The sequence below is a fragment of the Onychomys torridus genome, chromosome 14 (genome assembly GCF_903995425.1).
Source record: "Onychomys torridus chromosome 14, mOncTor1.1, whole genome shotgun sequence".
Lineage (NCBI taxonomy): Eukaryota > Metazoa > Chordata > Mammalia > Rodentia > Cricetidae > Onychomys > Onychomys torridus.
Window position 1 is genome coordinate 81,091,661 of NC_050456.1, and position 19,908 is coordinate 81,111,568.

The 19,908-nt window shown below is 42.7% G+C and overlaps 1 protein-coding gene across 1 annotated transcript in view; it reads left to right on the forward strand.

Annotated features, from left to right (window-relative positions):
• The window catches only part of Vipr2 (vasoactive intestinal peptide receptor 2), an 80,517-nt gene that overhangs the window by 47,823 nt on the left and 12,786 nt on the right, over positions 1–19,908 (forward strand). Inside the window, exons 5-6 of the mRNA XM_036205379.1 lie at positions 4,021–4,118; positions 16,666–16,807. Of these exons, the coding sequence (XP_036061272.1) occupies positions 4,021–4,118; positions 16,666–16,807 (240 nt within the window). The remainder of the gene's footprint in view (positions 1–4,020; positions 4,119–16,665; positions 16,808–19,908) is intronic.

The window sequence follows — 19,908 nt, forward strand, 5'->3', positions numbered from 1 at the left end:
TACCACATCAGTCCCTCCAGTCAGTATGACATGTGCACATTTCCACACCAATAGGGAAGACTGATGTGATCCCAGGTAGCTGCTGTGGGAGGCTGTGCAGCACCAGTGTTAGAGTGTTTACATGATGACAGGGCTCCAAGCTCAACCCTCCCACGCCCTGATTTAGCTGATCAGATGGCCTCTCCAGACCTCCCAGACAGGACACCATGAGGGGCTAAGAGGCCATACTAGTGTGCCAGCATTCTGCTTTGCCAGCTACCATGGGCCAGATGAGGGTAAGGAGGTAAAGCTGAGGTAAGAGCTGCTTAATCATAGCAGGTTTTCTAGAACCACTGTATAGGGCCAAATATAATCAAGTGTAAACTTATTAAGTATGTATGCACCAAAAGAATTCAGAGAAAGGAACCTGACTGTGGTGCTTTGAATGAGATGGTCCTATTGTCCCCAGTTAGTGGCACTATTCAGGTAGGTTGAGTAGATGTGACCTTCCTGGAAGAAGAATGTCACTGGGAGCAATCTTTGAGGTTTCAAAAGCCATGTGCCATTCCCACCTTGCTCTCTCTGCCCCATGCTTGCCATTAAAGATGTGAGCCCTCAGCTTCTGCTCCATCTACCGTGTCTACTACTCGCTTCCATACTTCTCAAACATGGATGGACTCTTATCCCTAAGAAACCAGAAACCCAAATACATCCTTCCTTCTAGAAATTTCTTGGTCATGATATTTCATCACAACAACAGAAAAGTAGCCAATACACTGACCAAACAGGGTGCTACAGGGAAATGATCATGAAGTTTACAGGAAGGTGTGGTGGTTTGAATTAGAACGACCCCATAGGATTGCGTATTTGAATGTTTCGTTCCCAGTTGATTGAATATTTAGAAAGGATTAGGAGGTGTAGACTTGTTGGAGGAGGTAGGTCAGTGGGTGTGGACTTTGAGATTTCAAAAGTCCATGCCAAACCCAGTCTCACCCTCTCTCTCTGCCTACTGCTTGTGGATAAGATGTAAGCTCCCACCTACTGCTCCAACACTATGCCTCTTGGATGCCTGCCTGATGCCATACTGCCCACCATAGTGGTCTGTAGCACAAATCTTAAATGGTCTTATTAATAAAAACAAACCCAGAGCCAGGTATTGGAGTAAATGCTGAAAGATCAGAGAAACAGAATAAACCACAGTCACCTCACCTCGCCAATTCCTCAGCTGATCATGTTTCCTCAAACTGGAAGCCTCTGTGACCTCATCCAAATGGATCTCAGCTGAACTGTTGCTGAAAGCTTATAAGCTAAAAAGGCTCTAGCTCCTGGTTCTCACACTTTATATACCTTTCTGCTTTCTGCCATCACTTCCTGGGATTAAAGGCATGTGTCACCATGCCTGGCTGTTTCCAGTGTGGCTTTGAACTCACAGAGATCCATGCGGATCTCTGCCTCTGGAATGCTAGGATTAAAGGTGTATGCTACCACTGACTAAGCCTATGTTTAATATTGTGGCTGTTCTGTCTCTGACCCCCAGATAACTTTGTTGGGGTGTACAATATATCAACCACATTGGTCATAACTCACCCTCTAAATTGTAGGCAAGCTCCCAATTAAATGCTTTCCTTTATAAATTGTTTTGGTCATGGTCTCTTCACAGCAATAGAAAAGTAACTAAGACAAAAGATTAAAGAGATGGAATGAGGGGACATGGAGGGGGATAACGGCGAAATGAAACCAGAGAAGATGTAAGTAGAAGGGAGATGAGATGAGGATTATGAGCAATGAGGGCACAGACAGAGAGGGGATGGGGGAGAGAGGGGAGGATAAAGTGAGGAGATCGCTGTGAGTGTAAATGGAAAGGAAGATAAGGGTGAAGAGGTGGAGAATGGGAAAATGAAGTTTAAGAGGGTTGTGAGGAGAGAGAAGGAAGAGGTGAGGCAATGATGACCACCTTGCAGATGGAGGAGGGCTGTATGGACTCCTCTGTTCTCTGCTCTCCTGTGACCTGAACCAATAAGGAGAATTCCTGCAATTCAACATTAATAGGGTGATGCTTTCAAACATGGTTAGACTGTAACATTACTCTGAGCAAACCTAACAGAACCCTGCATAGCTTTTTATACTATGTTTTTATTCCTCAAGAATTTCATACATTATAAAATATATTTTGATCATATCCATCCCTACTAACATCTTCCCAACTTTTCCAGGATACCCTAACATGTCTCCCCTTCAACTTCATGTTTTCTGTTTTTCATCGTCATCATCATCATCATCATCACCATCATCACCAGTAGCAGCAGCAGCAGCCCCCGAGCCAAATTAATGCTGACCACATGTGCATAGGTGTGTTACCATGCACTGGGCTTGAGCATCTAGCTTACTAGCATCCATATTCCCAAAGAAAAGTGACTCCCTCTGTCCACAGCCATCGACTACCAATAGCTTTACCACTAGGGTGTGGCCTTGGGGGCCCTCTCCAATCCATGCTGGAATTTTGGCTGGCTTAAATTTTTGCAAGGCTTGTGCAAGCAACCACATCTGCTTTGAGTTGATGTGTTCAACAGCTATGTAATTTCCAGAAGTCAGTATTTCACAACTCTCCTACTCATCCTCTGGCTATTACATTCTTTCTGACCTCTCTTTTTCAACATTCCCTTAGATGGATGGATCCATCTACAGCTGAATACTCATATTTACTTGTACTCTGACCACTTAGGAGTTTCTGCATTATCCACACTACCCATTGCAAAAAGAAGTTTCTCTGACAAATCTTGAGAGCAACACAAATCTATGGCAAAAAGCATACTTAGTAGGCAGTTTGGCAACACAACCATTTAGTGAAACACCAGGGGGTTCCTCACTATGGCTTATGGTCTCCCAAGTCATACACTCTTGATGAGGTGCACAGCACCTCCTGTGGAGAAGACTTCAAATCCAATAAGAAAGTAGTTGGTTCCCCCATAATGATCATGCCATTATTGCATCAGTGGGTACATCTTGCCCAGCAGATTGGTATGGTAGCAAGTTGCAAACTTTCTATATTTTACTATAAACACTTTTAATCAGGGCCTCATGTAGTCCAAGCTTTCTTCAGAATCTCTATGCTGTGAAGGCTGCCTTGAACTCCTCATCTTCCAGTCTCTACCTCCTAAGTCCTGAGATCACAGGCGTGTGCCACCATACCTGAGAGAAGTCTTCATTGTACCATAACTATGAGGTTTAGTAGTAGTAGTTATGTCTACTGGACAAAGTTCACCCTATATGAACAGGCATATTCTCCATTTTCATACAAGAATCAGTTTTACCAGAGAGTGCAGAGCAGGCATGGCTTTGGAGCATGTAGGGTGGTGCAGCCTATTTGAGTGTCCTGTGAGTGCCTGGTTTTCTCTTTGATAACTGCACACACACACACACACACACACACACACACAGCCCATGTTTTTATAGTGTCCCCAGTGGTTCTACATAAGTAACTATGGGCCTTCTGTCCCATATCTAATGATTGCATGGATGTTAGATTTCAACCATGAAGCCTACTAACCTAAGTGCCAGAAATAACAATTGCAAAATGCAGCCACTCTGTAAGGAGAGACCCTCTGTGTAGCTGGTCATGTACTTTTGATGCCATGTTATTTTCCATGAGTTAATATGCATGTGTCCACTTGGTCTTGTTTGGAAATGCATTCCCAGAAGACTGTCACATTCCTACTCTACTGAAGGGACCCCACAAGTTCCACTTATTGGCTTTCCTTTTTCTTGGCCATGATGGTAGCCAATACAGTTCCCTTTGAAATATTTCTTTACAAAAATCATGTTTATAATGATTTGTTTAAAAAAAAAAAGATAGGTGTTCAAAAAGTGAAGGTCCTTTTGGACTCAAGATGGAGGTAGAATTATAAAAATGACTGTGCCTCCTATCTTCCGGCACTCCGCTTGTGTGAGAGAGTACTTTACAAATAGGAAGGAATTCAGAATGTCCTGTTGCACTGTGAATTTGGCTAGCAGCTTACAGATGTGTTTTTTATTTCTTTGTAGATCACATTTTATATTCTGGTGAAGGCCATTTATACCTTGGGCTACAGTGTTTCTCTGATGTCTCTTACAACAGGAAGCATAATTATCTGCCTCTTCAGGTAAGGAGCAAAACTGAGCAATTCTGTAAACAATAAGAGACCAGCAAGTTTACCTATAGGTTTTTAGTACCTCAGAGGGTTGGTTAGGTGCTTGACCTGGAGCCCCTCCATGTGCCAAGTGATAGAGCACCCTCAGGCTAGAAAGACAGATCAACAATTCAAAAGCACTTGCTCTTGCAGAGGGCTAGGATTCAATTCCCAGCATCCATATTGCAGCACACAAACATCTGTAACTCCAGTTACAAGGAATCTGTAGCCTTCTTCTGGCCTCTGTTGGATCCCCTACACACATAGCACACATAAACTCACTCAGTTACACATATGCACAAAAATAAATAAGTAAATAGAGCACCCTTGGAGAAAGATAGCAAGGAATATAATGCTGACACCTAATTTTTATGTAAACTCTTTGCATATCTTATGTAAGTAGGTAATGTTGCCCTTTAGCTCAGCTATCACTTATTAAACAATTAGGTGCTATGCAAAAATTATGGAGCTATGAATACTGGGTGATTTTGTCCTTGCCACTCAGGAGCTTCTGGGTGCTCTATGGAGATGGATTGTATTAAGAGCTTGAAGGCAGGAATCACTGAATGAGTTCAAATCTTATTTAGCCTCTTTGTAGCTGTGTGACCTTGGACAAATTGTACAACCCCTATGTACATCTATAATATGTGGATACTAATTAGGGCACTCCAGAGGAGTCCTTGAAGTTGGAGTGCTACAGATTGGAAGGGCTTGGGTAGTGCAAACCTAAGACAGGAGCCCTGCAATTCTGTTTGCCTGTCCTTCTTCTGGTAGTGAGGTAGGATGGTGTCCCATCACCACCTGTGCCCCGCTCAGGACTCTGCTGTGACCAGTGGTTGTTCAAGATGAGAGCTGAGAACCTTGGTCCACAGGAGAATCCCGCAATAGAAAAGCATATAACCCTATGGGTAATCACACTGAGCATTGCTAGCATTTGGGGCGAGTGAGTCACAGAGCTCCTGTCACCTCTGTCTTCTCTCTGCTGGGGACAAGCTCAAGTGGTGCCACTATGCGAAATAAAGGCATTCACAGCAAAGGGGCAATTCTAACAATAGCCAGTGAAGGAGTTGAGCATGCTGGAGGATATAGCTTAGAAGCCCAGCAACCATAGCTGAGTTACACTTTTCCTATTCCAGGGATGTTAGCATGACTGGAATATCACTATTCATTAAGTTATCTCTGCGTTCTTACATCTCAAATGAGAAAAATGTAAAGAAAGGAATCCAAGAGAAATAAGCTGCTGTGGAGTAGTCTGGAAAGCATCTGTTTATTTCCCCATATTGAACAAGCCACTCTCAAACCTCAGTCCCTTCACATTTTACAGTGTGGCAACTGCAAAATTGTCAGTGAAGCCAAAGGCCTTTGGAACGTTGCATGGGTGATTTTGACCTGCCAGGGAATCTGGAATAGTTGGTTTCATGGGTGGCCATATCGAATCTTTTAGATGTAAACACAATCCCTGCATGTTTCAGAACTTTTTGGTTGGAAAGAACCATTTGCCCTGAATGTCATCTTGCTGGTGGCTGTTAGTGCTATGTGCCAAGTACAGAACCTGGAGCCCCATCACTTTGGGGATTTTTATCCCACACCTCAGAGCCTTTGGCTCACGCCACCTCTTGTCTGTCAGAAGTGATGCTCGGTGCACTGCCATAGAAAACAGGACAAGGCGATTCTAAAATTTTAATATGAAAACAACATGTTTCACTGTCCTAATTTATCTGGAAGGAGAATGAGATTATTTGTAGTAGCCAAACATTTACTCTCCCTAACATGCCTTTAGAAAAGCAAAACAAAAACATTGGGTAACCAAATTCTTAACTGACACAGAGAAATGGAGCAGCTCATTCCTAGATCCAGTCCCAAATTGCAGTATAGACTCTCCTAGCACATGCAGGGGCCTCCTTGCATACTAGAATCAACACAAAATGACAGCTGTGATCTAAAAAGCATGACAGAAAGCCCCTACCAATAGAAATCGCCTAACTGTATCTCATGGGTATTTCATTCCATCCCACATCCAATAAGTGAGTTTTACCATCCCAAATTTTACCAGGCAAAGCAACCGCCAGCGGTTACTAGATACTTGAGGGCTGAAGACCTGGTGAAGGCAGAGCCTGTGCAAACAGGTTGTCAGCATAGATGATAAGCACCATGTGTCCACAAAGTCTGCCCTGGACACCTTGAATGAGCCGCCACAGTTCTGCTTATCCGGAAGCCACACTAGTTGACATCTATCAGATCTACACTTGGAGTGACACTGGACAATGATCTGTCAGTGATAGCCCAACCCTGCATCCCCACTGTATGGAAAGTGGGATAACTGAGGAGGAGACATGAGAAGCCATGGCAGGGGGAGGTGTGCAGAATAACACTCACAGGAGAAGGTGATGCTGAAGAGAGATGCCTGCTGTGTATATACACCTGACCAGCTAGAATCACAAATCACTTTGCTACTGTACTGAGGTCCCTGCAACCCCACATCATGCTGAGATACCACAGGCGATACTACAAAGCTAGCCATGCAATTCATGTGCTGAACCAAACACTGCTCAGTAACATGGACGTTCAGTAAAGAGGATGTGTCCTTGCTCAACTTGACCCTGGGTAAACACAATACATAGCTCAAGATACAGGGCACTACCAGAGCCAGAAGCCCTCCAGAGCCATCTTTGCCCACAAACACCCTCTTCCCCAAAGGCGGCACTGTTCATTATACATAAACCACATTTTCTTTATCCATCTACCTGCTGATGGACACCTAGAGTGATTCATCCTCGGCTACTGTGACTAGTCACAGTAAACAGATGTGCAAGTAATTCTGTGGTATGCTTACTCATAGTCCTTCAAATACTGCATGAGTTTATCGATGTTGCTGTGGTTAAAAAATAACTGACTGAGATCAAATTAGGGGAGGAAACCATTTGTTTGGCTTAAACTTCCAGGTTCCAGTCCGTCACTGAGGGAAGTTAAGAACAGAACTCAAGCAGAAACCTAATCAGAACCATGGAAGAACACTGCTTGCAGTGCCACTTCTTAGCTCACTGTCTTACAAAGCCCAGGGCCACTTGCCTAAGGATAGTACCACCCAGTAGGGAGCTGAACCCTCCTCCCACAGGCCAATCTGATCTAGGAAGCCTCAATAAAGCCTCCTTTTCTAAGATGACTGGCTCTAAGCTGTGTCAACTTGACAATTAAGTCTGACCAGGAAAATCTACTTCTTGTCAACTTGAAATGCTAACACATTGCTGTTAATTCATAGCTTTTCCTTCCTTATCACCGTGTTAATATCACAGTTGATAACACAGTTCAACTTTAAAATAAATCTCATCATATTTAAATTGTTCTATGATATTTAGAAGTCCAAATTCTCTTTAAAAACCCAAAGTCCCTCAACTGGGGTCTCCTGAAAATGAAAAAAAAAAAAAGTTAACTATCTTCTTATTCTGAATGGGAAGAACCAGGGAATAGGGAAAATCAGATCAGAGAAAAACCCAAAAATCTAACAATGTAAATCCAAATTCTATAGCTCAGTGTCCAATATCTGGGACTCACTCATGGGGTCTAAAGGGTTAATGCAGCCAACTCTCCAATGCAGCCATTTGCAGCACATGCAGCTTGTCTGGTGAGCTCAAGCCAGCTCCACTTCACATCTGCCACTGTTGTTGATGAATGTACCCCAGCCCTGGCATCTCCAACACCCTTGAGAACACAGTGCAACTGACTCTGCACCTTTACCAATGGCCTCAGATGTTCTCATGGCCCCTCCATCTTACTTCTTCCATGCCTTCAAAAGCAGCACTATGTGTGAAACTTCTTACACACTGCCTGTTTTTACTATCAAGTTGAAATGTAGCCTCAGTCACCTTATATTACAGCTCCTGTGTGCTAAGCCTGAGGAAACACTTTCCTACTGTCCTAATGAAGCACTCAAGAGTTCACCTCAGTGGTGTTCATCTCTTACTAATCACAGCTGATTCTTCAGCCACAGCTGAACCAGCAACTATAGATTCTTGGTCTAAAATACCACAAAAATGGCCCTAAAGAAGTCTTTACTTCCTTCTGAAACTTCAGAAGCCCTGCAGGCTCCCTCCCTTTGCCTACATTTCTCTCAGGATGCTCAAGTTCCCACAGAATGCTCCAACATCTGAACACTCAACAGCTTTTCCAGCTCAGATTTTGTTTTGTTTTTTTTCTTTGTTATTAAGAAACTTTTAAATTCATTTTACATATCAACCACAGATCCCTCTCATCCCTTCTCCCACTTTCCCCTAGCCTTCCCCTACAACCCACCCCCCCACCCCTCCTTCCAAAAGGTAAAGCCTGCCATGGGGGAGTCAGCAAAGCCTGGTACATTCAGTTTGAGGCAGGTCCAAGCCCCTCCCCACTGCACCAAGGCTGTGTAAGGTGTACCACCATAGGTAATGGGCTCCAAAAAGCCAGCTCATGCACCAGGGATAGATCCTGATCCCACTGCCAGGGGCCCCTTAAACAGACCCAGCTATACAACTGTCTCCTGTATGCAGAGGACTAGTCCAGTCCCGTGCAGGCTCCACAGCTGTTGGTCTAGAGTTCATGAGTTCCCACTAGCTTGGTTCAGTTGTCTCTGTAGATTTTCCCATTATGATCTTGATGTCCCTAACTCATAGAATCCCTCTTCCCTCTCTTCAACTGAATTCCTGGAGCTCAGCCTAATGCGTGGCTGTGAATCTCTGCATCTGCTTCCATCACTTACTGGATGAAGGCTCTATGATGACAGTCAGGGTATTTACCAATCTGATTACCAAAGTAGCCCTCTCCACTATTCCAGCTTAAAATTTAAACACTCCCTGTCCCCCACAAAAAAACACCATCAGGTTATCACAATAACCTCGCTTCTCCAATAGCAATTTTGTCCTAGTTTGAACTCTGTTACTGTATTAAAAACCATAACCCAAATCATGTTAGGGGAGGAAAAATTATTTGGCTTACACATCCAGATCACAACCCATCATTGGGGGAAGCCAGGACATGAACTCAGTCAGTAACCTGAAGTAGAAACTTTGCTCCCTGGATCATTCTCTTAAATAACCGTGGGCTAGGCCTTTCAACATCAATCATCAATCAAAGCAATCCTTCACTACCATGCCCACATGCCAATATGATCTAGGTAATTCCTCAGTTAAGGTTTCTCCTAGGTTGTGTCAAGTTGACAAGTAAAGCTAACCAAGGGAGGTGTGTACTTAGGAATGGTATTGCTGGATTATATAGTTATGCTAATTTTAGTTTTCGAGAAAGCCCCACCCTGATTTCCAAAGTAGCTACACTAACTCACTGCCTACCAACCCCTGCACATATAAACACCATAATAATAATAGCGGTAGTAGTAGTAATTCAAAAACAGCATGGTGCTGGCACAAAACACATAGTTGAAGTGAATAGAACAGTAGATCCAGAAATAAATCCACAAAGCTATACCACCTAATTTTCGACAAAGTTATCAAAGCATGCATTGGACCAAAGACAGCTTCCTCAATCAAGGGTGCTGATAACACTCGCCACCAACATGTAGACGACTGAAACTAGATTGACATTTCTCACAGTGCACTAACAGGCAGCCTTGTTAAGCTCACACTTAGCATATTTATCACCAACTTTGAGTTCTAATCTTTCTCTTTGTTTTCTGTCTATCTGTCACAATGTCTTTATTCCAGTTCCTCTCTTTTATACTTTTAGTTATAGATTCTATTTTCATTCATTCAGTTACAATCTAACATTTACAACACATTCTCTTATTCATAGCAGTTAACCTCTAAACTGCTTTTTACCACTTACCAGTCAATTCAAGAACATCACATTTTAGCTTCATGTGCCATTCATGACCTTTTTTGGTTTTGTAAATTTTAATTCTATATTGAGAACCCACAGACGTTATTATTTCAGGTTGGTGTTTATTTAGCTTGCCTACATATTGCTCTCCATTCCCCCCCCCCCCCCCCCCGCTGCACTTTTTTTCCTGCTGGGGTCATCCTCCTGTTTCTCATGAGTCTCCTTAGCTGCCTCTGGTCACATTCCCGTGGTAGTAATTTCTCAAGCCTTTTGCTTGCCTAGTATGATAATTATGCTTTGCTTTTTAAAGGGATATTTCTGAGGATAGGTTGGGTCTCTTGAGAAGTTGCCTACGATTCAACTTTGTTCCTAAAAGCAGGGTCTTTTTCCCTCAAACATCTCACCTGCTTTCTGTGGGTTACACTCATTGACTTAGCATCTTTACTTTTGTGTTCTCCTTTCTCATGGTTGTGAGGTGTCTGATCTTTAACTCTCTTTAATCAGTTTCAGAACTTCTTGGCTAGTACTCCTGAAAAAATGCTTCCATGTCATTCTCTTCACTTGGAATACCATCCTCAACTGTATTTGGGGTTTTGATCTGTTCTCACATATATTTTTAGCATTTTCCTGTATTTTTCCATTATTTCATGTCTCTCCACTTTAATCTAGACATGTTATACAGATCCAGTTCACATAGCTCTTTCATTTGCCAAGTTTGATCTACTTTTGGATCTCTTTCATTCTTAAGATCAGAGGGATTTGTTAGGAGCAGGTATTTCAGGGCTTTTAAAAGATGGTTTTAGTATATTCTATGAGAACTTCATGCATAGATAAAATGCACTTTTATTATATCCAATACCCTCCTCACTTCCAACTCCTCTCAGACTCACTATTACACACATTTTTTACAATGCAATCCTAGCTAGTGCTTATTGTCAACTTAACACTATCAAGAGTCACTTATGCAAAGGAAGTGGTGAGAGTTCAGATCAGACTGACCCATGGCCATATCTGTGGGGAATTGTCTTGATTGTTGATTGATGTGAGAGGGCCTAACCAAGTGTGGGTGGCACCATCTCTAGGAAGGTGAGCCTGGGCTATGTAAGAAAGCTAAGTGAGCAAGCTAGAGAAAGTGGGTAACTAACCAGCCCTCCTCTGTGGTTTCTGCTCCAGGTTCCTGCTTTGAGTTCCTGCCCTGAAGTCCCTCAGTGACAGATTTTTACCTAGAAGCGTAAGATTAAATAAGCCCTTTCCTCCCCACTTGACTTTGGTCATGGTATTTTATCACAGCAACATAAAGCATACTAGACCAGGGGGTAATCTATTGCCTTCTGATTGGATTTAAGATCTGTTACACAAGATGGAACTCATGCCTGATATTGTAAACCTAGCCAAGAACTTATGGTTGCAGAGCTAACATGCCCTAAGGGAGAACCTACTACTTATTATTTTACTAAATGGACACTTATCAAGATCCCTTCTGAATACTTTATTTTTACATGCAGATCAGTACAGTTCTCAGCCCTTACCAGAAAAGCTTCTTATCACAATGGATGTTGGTTAATACAGATACTCAAAACTGTTCAGGGTACAGAGAATAAATGAAATGACTGCAGACTGAATGTGAAATGGTGCCTGATGGTTCATGCACTTTGTGTGCATGGTATGTGCACCTATTTATGTGTGTGCACAAGTGTGTAAGAGCTCATGCATGTATGTGCATATGAAAGCCAGAAGTCAATGTCTGGTGTTTTCCTTAATCATTCTCCACTCTATTTTTGAGACAGTCTCTTACTGAACCTGGAGCCTGCTGATTTTGTTAGACTGGCTCACCAGAAGGCCCCAAGTCTCAAGGATCCTCTAGTCTCAGTCTCCCTGATGCTACACTTTGTTTTTTCACATGGGTCTAGAAGATCTAACTTGGGTCCTAACACAGAGTGCAACAAATACTTCACTAACTAAGCTATTGTTCCAACCTTCTCATGTGCTTTTTAACCATATCTTCTCCAGTCCCATGTTTGCCCAGTCTCCAATTTCAATTGTTTGGTTTCTTACTACATTTTAAGAACTTTTATATATTATAGATACTAGCTTTTATTTTAAGTCTAGTCTACAAATGTTGTCTACCTTTATTTAGGTTTTCTTTAAGCTTAACAATATTACTTAATATGTTAAAGTTTTAAATTTTGATGAAGCCCACTTTGTCTACTTTTTGTGCTTTTGGCACACTATTTAAGAGACCTTTGTCATATCCAAGATCAAGTTTTTACAACCCAAAATAGTTTTATACTTCTAGCTCTTGTATTTTGGTCATTGATTCATTTTCAGTTAGTTTTTGATATTCCATGAAATGAGAGTCCAGCTTTATTCTCCAAGTCCTACCTAGCAGGTCAACACCAAGTTTAAAAGACCATTAAGTGTTTTTGGCTTCTTACGAAGCCAACCAACCACAGATGTATTTTTAAGTCTCTCAGTCTGATGCATTGGGCCATTTGCAGAGCCACACAGTGTCCAGAAAGTTTGGAATCCAGAAGTGAGTCATTCCACTTTGTTCTTTTTAGGGTTGTTCTGGCCATTTGAGTTCTTTTGCAATACCATGTCACTTTTAGATAAGAACCTAGGGCAAGCAATGAGTAGCATTCCATGTCTTTGGGGCTTCCTTCATTTTTCTTCATCTATTCTGCTTCTGGTGTCTGACTTTTTCTGTGGAAACATGAACAAGCATCTATTTACTACATATAAGAACCTACAATTTACTAAAGTAAAGTAATGATTCCACCCAAGTCTAGATTAGTGAACCAGTGAGTTTACTGAGGCTAATTACAGCAGTATGGACAACAGGTTACTCCAGAAACATGAATGACTCAAAAGCTACTGCATCACTGGGAAGCCCACACAAGCACAAATGATAATTCACAAAATCTGCATCCCTGGAGTTCCTTTTCTCAATTTGCAGGCTGCTAAATAATTTGGGCTGTCTCCTCTACACAGAAGTTGTAATTGCTTGAGGAGAGTCCTTGTGAATATTATAAGTTTCAGGAACTTCCTAAGTCATGTGAGGTGTTTATTTTCTGAGCCCAGTAAGTTTTGTTTACTTGCATAATTTTAAAGAGCCCCCTCCAAGATGAAATGATTCCATTTTGAGCAAGTTGCTATACGACAACTTCTAAAACTGGGTAATTTTCTTTGATCTTTAAGTTTACTGAATCTTTCTTTTGCCTGCCTAGATTTTCATTGGCCATCTCTAGGGACTTTCTAATGCCAGTTGCACATTTCAAATCCAAAATTTTTATTTAGTTACTTCTTCAAATTTCATTTCTTTATTGAAATTCTGTGTTTATTGAAAGATTATTCTCTTTATTTCATTCTGTTCTTTGAACATATCCAAGCATTTGGCTTTAAGCTTCTGTCTAGTAAGGCCATTTCATGTGATTTTAAAGGGAAGGTTTTATTTATTTTCTTTTTCCTATTAGTAATCCAGCTTTCTTGCTTCTTTTAATGCTTTATAACCTTTTTGTTGAAATTGAACATTTTTAATAAAATGATGTGATAACTCTGGAAAGCAAGTTATCTCTCTCATTTTTATTGTCTTTTGATATGAGTTATAAGTGTTTCTATTTTTTTCTATTTTATTATTTTTGTGGTCCTTGAGATTGAACTCAGGGCCTTTCAAATGCCAAACAAGCCATCTACCATAGGGGTATAGCCCAATACTTTCATTTATTTTTTTTATTTTGAGACAGAGTCTGTGAAATTTTCACATTGTCCTTGAAATCCCTCTTGGTCCAGGCAAGTCTTGAACTTTCAACCTTCATGTCTCATACCTCTGAGTAGCTGGTGCTACAGCTCTGTGTCACCAGACCCAGCTTGTAATTTTTTACTTAGTGACTTTTCTAAACTTTTCTATATTGTAGAATTTGTATTGTCCCTATATACTGCTCACTGTCAGTCAAGTATGTACTGGTAGAGGTTTCCTCACATAATCCCAGTCAAGGGGAAAACTAGGAAGAAAGAAAATATACTCCCCATCTGGGGAACTGGGCTGTGTTGGAAGCACTCCTCTAACATTTGGCCAGGCTGTTTACAACTCTGCCTTGACTTTACGTTCTGCTTAAGCTAAGTCTAAAGATCACATGAGATAAAAGCTCTTTGGGAGCATATGACCTGTCCAGAGCATGTATGAAGGTTCTCTAAATTCTTCTGTATATATGACAGCTTTTCAAAATCCTGGTTTCCCCAAGAACCTCCCTCCTCAGCCTTTCTTCTCAGGCTCCATAATGTCTGTCATTTGCCTCAACTGTTAATGTTGGTCTTAGGCAGCTGCCAGAATCTATTTGGTTTCCATTATAGCTGCTGTTCTGTCGGGATGGGTTCTGGAAGGTTGCACCAGTTGTTCAATGAACTTAGAAGCCAAAAAATAAAAAAGCAGTATCTTGTATTTGTATGTAATTCCTGAGACCACACAGAAGCCATTGGCTATGGTCTTTGGGAGAGCACTAAGCTGAGCATGTGCCATAGGACAAGGCGAGGCTGACCTACAGTGTGTTCACCTGGGATGGGGGACCATATAGCTACCAACTCTGAGTATTTTCCAGAGTTCCAACAAGATTAATTTGAGTAGTTTTGCCAGGTTTTCAGGGTTTCTTGGAAGGGTTGGACAGAGGCCCTTATCCCACTGTTTTCACTGGCCTCCTTTGTTGGAATTTTAATTCTGATTTCAGGTGACTAACGTTTGGAAAGTTCTTGTTAAATTCAATATTTTTTTAAAAAATTTATCTGCCTTATTAACTCAACATTTTTAACCCAATGAAAATTTTTTCATCTTCCTACCACAGAAAGGAGCATCTACTGTTCATAAAATCTGTGGTGTATCTGCATCCAATTGCTATTGTCTTCATGTGCTCCTATGGCAGTAGCATACCTTCACTTTAAATTCTAAGGTTTGCCTATATTGATTTTATAAAGTTAAAAAAACCTACAACTATAATAACATATTTCAACAAATAATTGAATATGATTTTTCACAATTATTACTAAAACTGATTCTGCCTCCCCCCAAAATTCACACATCCCAATGTTCCATTTGCGCATAGAAAAGAAAATAACTCCAACTGAATTAATCTATTAACCTCTGCTACATCGGTGTCTCACTTGTGTGTAATACTAGAGGGTAGATACATACACATGACATTGCCATAGTGTGTGAGCTCACACACACACACACACACACACACACACACACACACACACCTGTAGATACATAGTATCTATTAAAGTGAAGTACAGCTCTGCCATGACAAGGACATGGTGTGCAAAGAAAAAGCAGGTCATGATACTTTTTCTTTTAACTCTAGATTAATTAAAATTATATAAAATTTGAAATCAGCCCCCATTGGCCATATTTCAGTCTCATTCATTCTGGTAGCTCACGGCCGATTGGACAGAACATGTTCAGGGCCGTGAGAGAGACAAATGGTAAGTCAAAGCCTGTGTGACCAGGAAAAGGGTCAATGGGAAGTATAGCAGGAAACTTAAAAGGTCTTATTAATGAAATCAAACCCGAGGCCAGTTATTGGGGTGAATGCTGGAAGATCAGAGACACAGAACAAGCCAAGGCTACTTCACCTTGCTAGTTCCTCAGGTGATCCTGTTTCCTCAGGCTGGAAGCTTCTGAGTCTTCATCCCAATGGCTCTCAGCTGAACTGTGCTGCTCCAAAGCCTGAATACTTCTCCAGTTATTCTTAAATACATGCTTTTCTTCTCCAATTCCTGGTCCTCACGCCTTATATACCTTTTTCTTTCTGCCCCCCCTCCCTGGGATTAAAGGTTGTGTTTCTGGGATTAAAGGCGTGGGTCACCATGCTTAGCTGTTTCTAAAGTGGCCTTGAACTCAGAGATCCGGCTAGCTCTGCCTCCCAAATGCTGGGATTAAAGGTGTATACCACCACCGCCCAACTTCTGCTATAGCTTACTCTTCCCATTTTCTAGCCACCATTTTTGGCTCTGTTCTAGTGGCTGTCTGTTCTCTGACCCCAGATATGTTTATTTCAGGGAACACACAATATTTTGGGGAACACAATACCCACCACAGGGAAGGCATCTGCCCGTACCCTCAGCTGACAGTGAGCTTCTGGCAAAGGACAGTCAGGAAGGGGATGAGGCAGGTTGTTATGTAACAAAGAGACCAACTTCAGATCCTAACCCAAGATGGAACTCCCTGTGCATCCTTGGTGTTGATATAAAGAAGAGAAAGTCCATTTTTACAGAAAGCAGTTTCCCACCTAATGTAGAAAGTCATGCATCAGAGTTGAAGCCTTGACGGCCAAGCATGGGCTGAGGAATGGGTAAAGTCATGGCTGCGCTGTCTCAAGGTTGGAGCATCAGACACAAAAAGCACAAGCTACAGGAGAAGAGATAATCAGACAGCCACACTTGGCTACCCGGCCTGTGACCCAGGACCATATGGGGACGGAGCACCCTTGGCTGCGGCTCAAGGCAGCTCCTGTGTGGCTTTTGCATTATATATTCATATTGAACTTATGCTAAGGAAATAATCTGAAATAAAAGGAGCATTCATGTGCAAAAATACTTATCATGATGCAAAACTTGAAACAAAAATATATACTGTGACAATTGAAGTTAAGTAAATAGTTAACTTCACGAGAAGAAAGACCTTAGATAATAATTAAATCAGTTCTGTCTTCTTCCTCTTCAGGAAGCTACACTGCACCCGGAACTACATCCACCTGAATCTGTTCCTCTCCTTCATGCTGAGAGCCATCTCAGTGCTGGTCAAGGACAGTGTTCTCTACTCCAGCTCAGGTACACTGCGCTGCCATGACCAACCGGCCTCCTGGGTAAGACTTTCCTAAGGGTGAGATCCCTGTGTGGGGCAGACCCTAGCATCTACCAACTTCTTTCCTCTCAAAGAGACAGCAGTGGCACAGGCCCTCTTACGCCTGAGCGATGGAGAAAGGGTTGGCTTCAGACCTGTGTCCGCAGCCAAGACCAGGAGGGTCCAGAAGAAGGCTGGGTTGTATCTAGCTACTGTGGGGGCTGGGAAATTAAAAGGCCCCAGTTCCTGGTGACCAACCCTGAGATGAATGCTGCAGCAGCAGGTGACAATTCCTTTTGTTGATGAACATACACTTGTCCAAAACACCTAGATTCCAAGAGATGAAAACTTTTACCCATTTTCTAGATGAAATCACCTTACATGGTATATGTAACATGGACAGTGATGGTGGGAGACACCCTCAGTCTACATTTTTGATACAAGCATAGACAATGTTGATGATAGCGTCTGCAGTATAGCAAGGGTTTTCTCACATGCTGGGCCATTCGGCCTTGGCTCTGCTTGTGGGGTTAGTGGTGGTAATTTGATACCTACTCAAGTCAATTGGGCAAGTATTTGAGAGCTTCCTACATACAAATCTTCCCAAGTTTTTCTCTGCTAGCATGTAATGCTCCACATTTAGGAGTTTAGTGTGTTGGTCCTTATCTATGGTTTCAGTGGCTTAAAGAGCCAAGACACTGAACTGCCTCCCACCACTACATGCAAGTAGACACATTGGTTAACACCCTTTTGGTCCTGAACAGATGTTAATTAGTTTAGTTTTGACACAGCAAAGTGCCTTGTAGGTGTCTAGCTGTCACCATCTTCCTGGAGGGAAGTGTATTTATTCTCCAGGTTCATGATACAGAACTGGGCTCTAAAAGGTATCTGTTATAATACCAAATCAAAAACAGGATCCACCACCTGGAAAGTCTGCCCCCAGGCATACCTTGCTGTCTCTGGAGCTTTTGTTCTGAGATGAGAGTCTTGCCAAACACATACCAGTGGTGAACACCAAGATGTTGTAAACCCTCTCACTGTATTTCCCAGAGCTGCTCTGTGAAACTTTCATTCCTTAGCTCTTTTCTTAAAGAAATTGGTCCTCAGAGACAACCCAATACCCACCTTCATCTGAAGCACCTATGCTGAACTCTACCTTCATGCTGAGACCCAAAAAAATCTGAACCCTTCATGTGGAGGGGTAGGGAGAGGGTGGCAGGCACCCCTGAAGTAGAAAAGGGTAGAGCAGTGCCACTGTCCTGCCCTGCCCACTCCACATGGCCAGCTCCTACAGGGCAGCCTCCACCCCCTACAACAACGGTGAGTTTCTTCTAGTGCTAGTCTGTTCCAGCACTGTTTGTGGGTGCTTGCATCACACGTGATGACACTGGCTGAGGAAATCTTGCTGTTTTCCCAAGGTAGTGAGGATCCAACCTACTCCTCGCCCAAGGTCAGACACTAGCACTCCTCAGGCCAGTGCCAAGGGCTGAGAGTCGAAAATGGGGACAGGTTCCTCCAGTCTGTTTCCTGGGCTAATCTCTGGGGAAGAGCTGTGCCCCGATACCCGATGGCCCTGGGATTCCTACCAAGAGGAGGCAGACAGGAGGGGCAAAGGAGCAAAGAGGGATCCAAAGAAAGAAGGCAGAACATAGCATGGAGGAGAGAACAGAGGGAAAAGATGGGGCTGTCTAAAGAATGATAAAGTGCTGAACACATTAACAAAAGAGAGTCAGATTGCAGAATGAGCAATAGGAAACAATTTTCCTTCCAATTCCTTTTTTTTTTCCATTTTATTCCTGGCTGTATTTCACTAAACCAACATTATTCTCCCAAGCAACCCACCAGGAATGCTCCCCACAATGTGACAAATTGCTTTTTCCAGGCAGCAGAACGAGTCCATGCATGAAGAGGCCTCTTCCTGGCCAGGGGAGGCTGGCAGAGCAGCTCATCCATGTGGCTGGAAGCTACACAGGTTCCTCAGCTTCTGGGCAGCTTGCATGCGACAGAGCAGCTCATCACTAGGTATCAGAACAGGTTTCTCTTGGGGTCTGCAGATCAGAAGAAGGCTAAGCTCAACCTGAGTCCTGCCTACCTGGATGAGGGGAGTAGAGAGGCCACAGCCCTAAACACACTACAGCAAGTCCCAGACAGCCACCTGGACAAACAGGCTCTCTCTGACAACTGAGTATCTGGGGCAATGAGAAGATAGCAGACCAATGGTCCGGGCTGGAAGCTTGACTAGAGATCTTCACCCCACATAGCTGGTGTCAGAATGAAAGAGGGTTGAGAAGGCAGGAAATCACCCACATACATGTGCAGAGCATGTACAAAAACCTGTGCATGAGTAAACACATTTACAAAAATGTGTGCACATATACACATGTTCAAGACATTGTCCAAACGCTTGTACACAAGCACCCCAGACATATGGATATATACAAAACAGAGCTCTCAGGCAGAGCTTTGGTCTCTTAAGAGCCTGCTACTGATCTGCCTGGTCCTTGCAGTTCTCCCATGCACTGACCTAGAAGGGCAGCAGCAGACCCCCACGGATGCCAGTGTCATGAGGGTTAGTGACCAACGTTATGGAAGGTGAAGTCAGAAGAGAATCCGTGTCACTCAGGACTCTGGTCCTCACAGATCACTCTTGTTAGCAGTAAGCAAAGGGGAGGAGACAAGAAAGAGTTTTTCTGACACCATTTAGTGAGATCATGGCATCATCATAAGTATACTTCTATGCCTCCTCCTTTATAGATGCCCTCAAGTCAGCTGTGCCCTGCTCTCTGCCATCTAGGTCATGTCATGGCCATCACATGGTGCAGCATAATTCATCTGACTGGTTCCCCAGCATGGACACAGTCTTGATTTTGCATGTTTCTGTTGTATCTCCAGGCATGCTCTTCCACACATCAATGTGTTTGTGTTTCTGTGAGGTGCAATTCACAGGTGGAATGGAGCAGTCAGCTCAGATCAGCAGCTCAGCAGCCTGGGCAGTCATGACAGCACAGACACTTGTTTCTAACTATTCTGGAAGCCAAAGGGCCAGCATAGAAACACTGACAACTTGGCGTCTCATAAGGGTCATAAACAACCCACTTTTCAACCACATCCTTATCACCAACC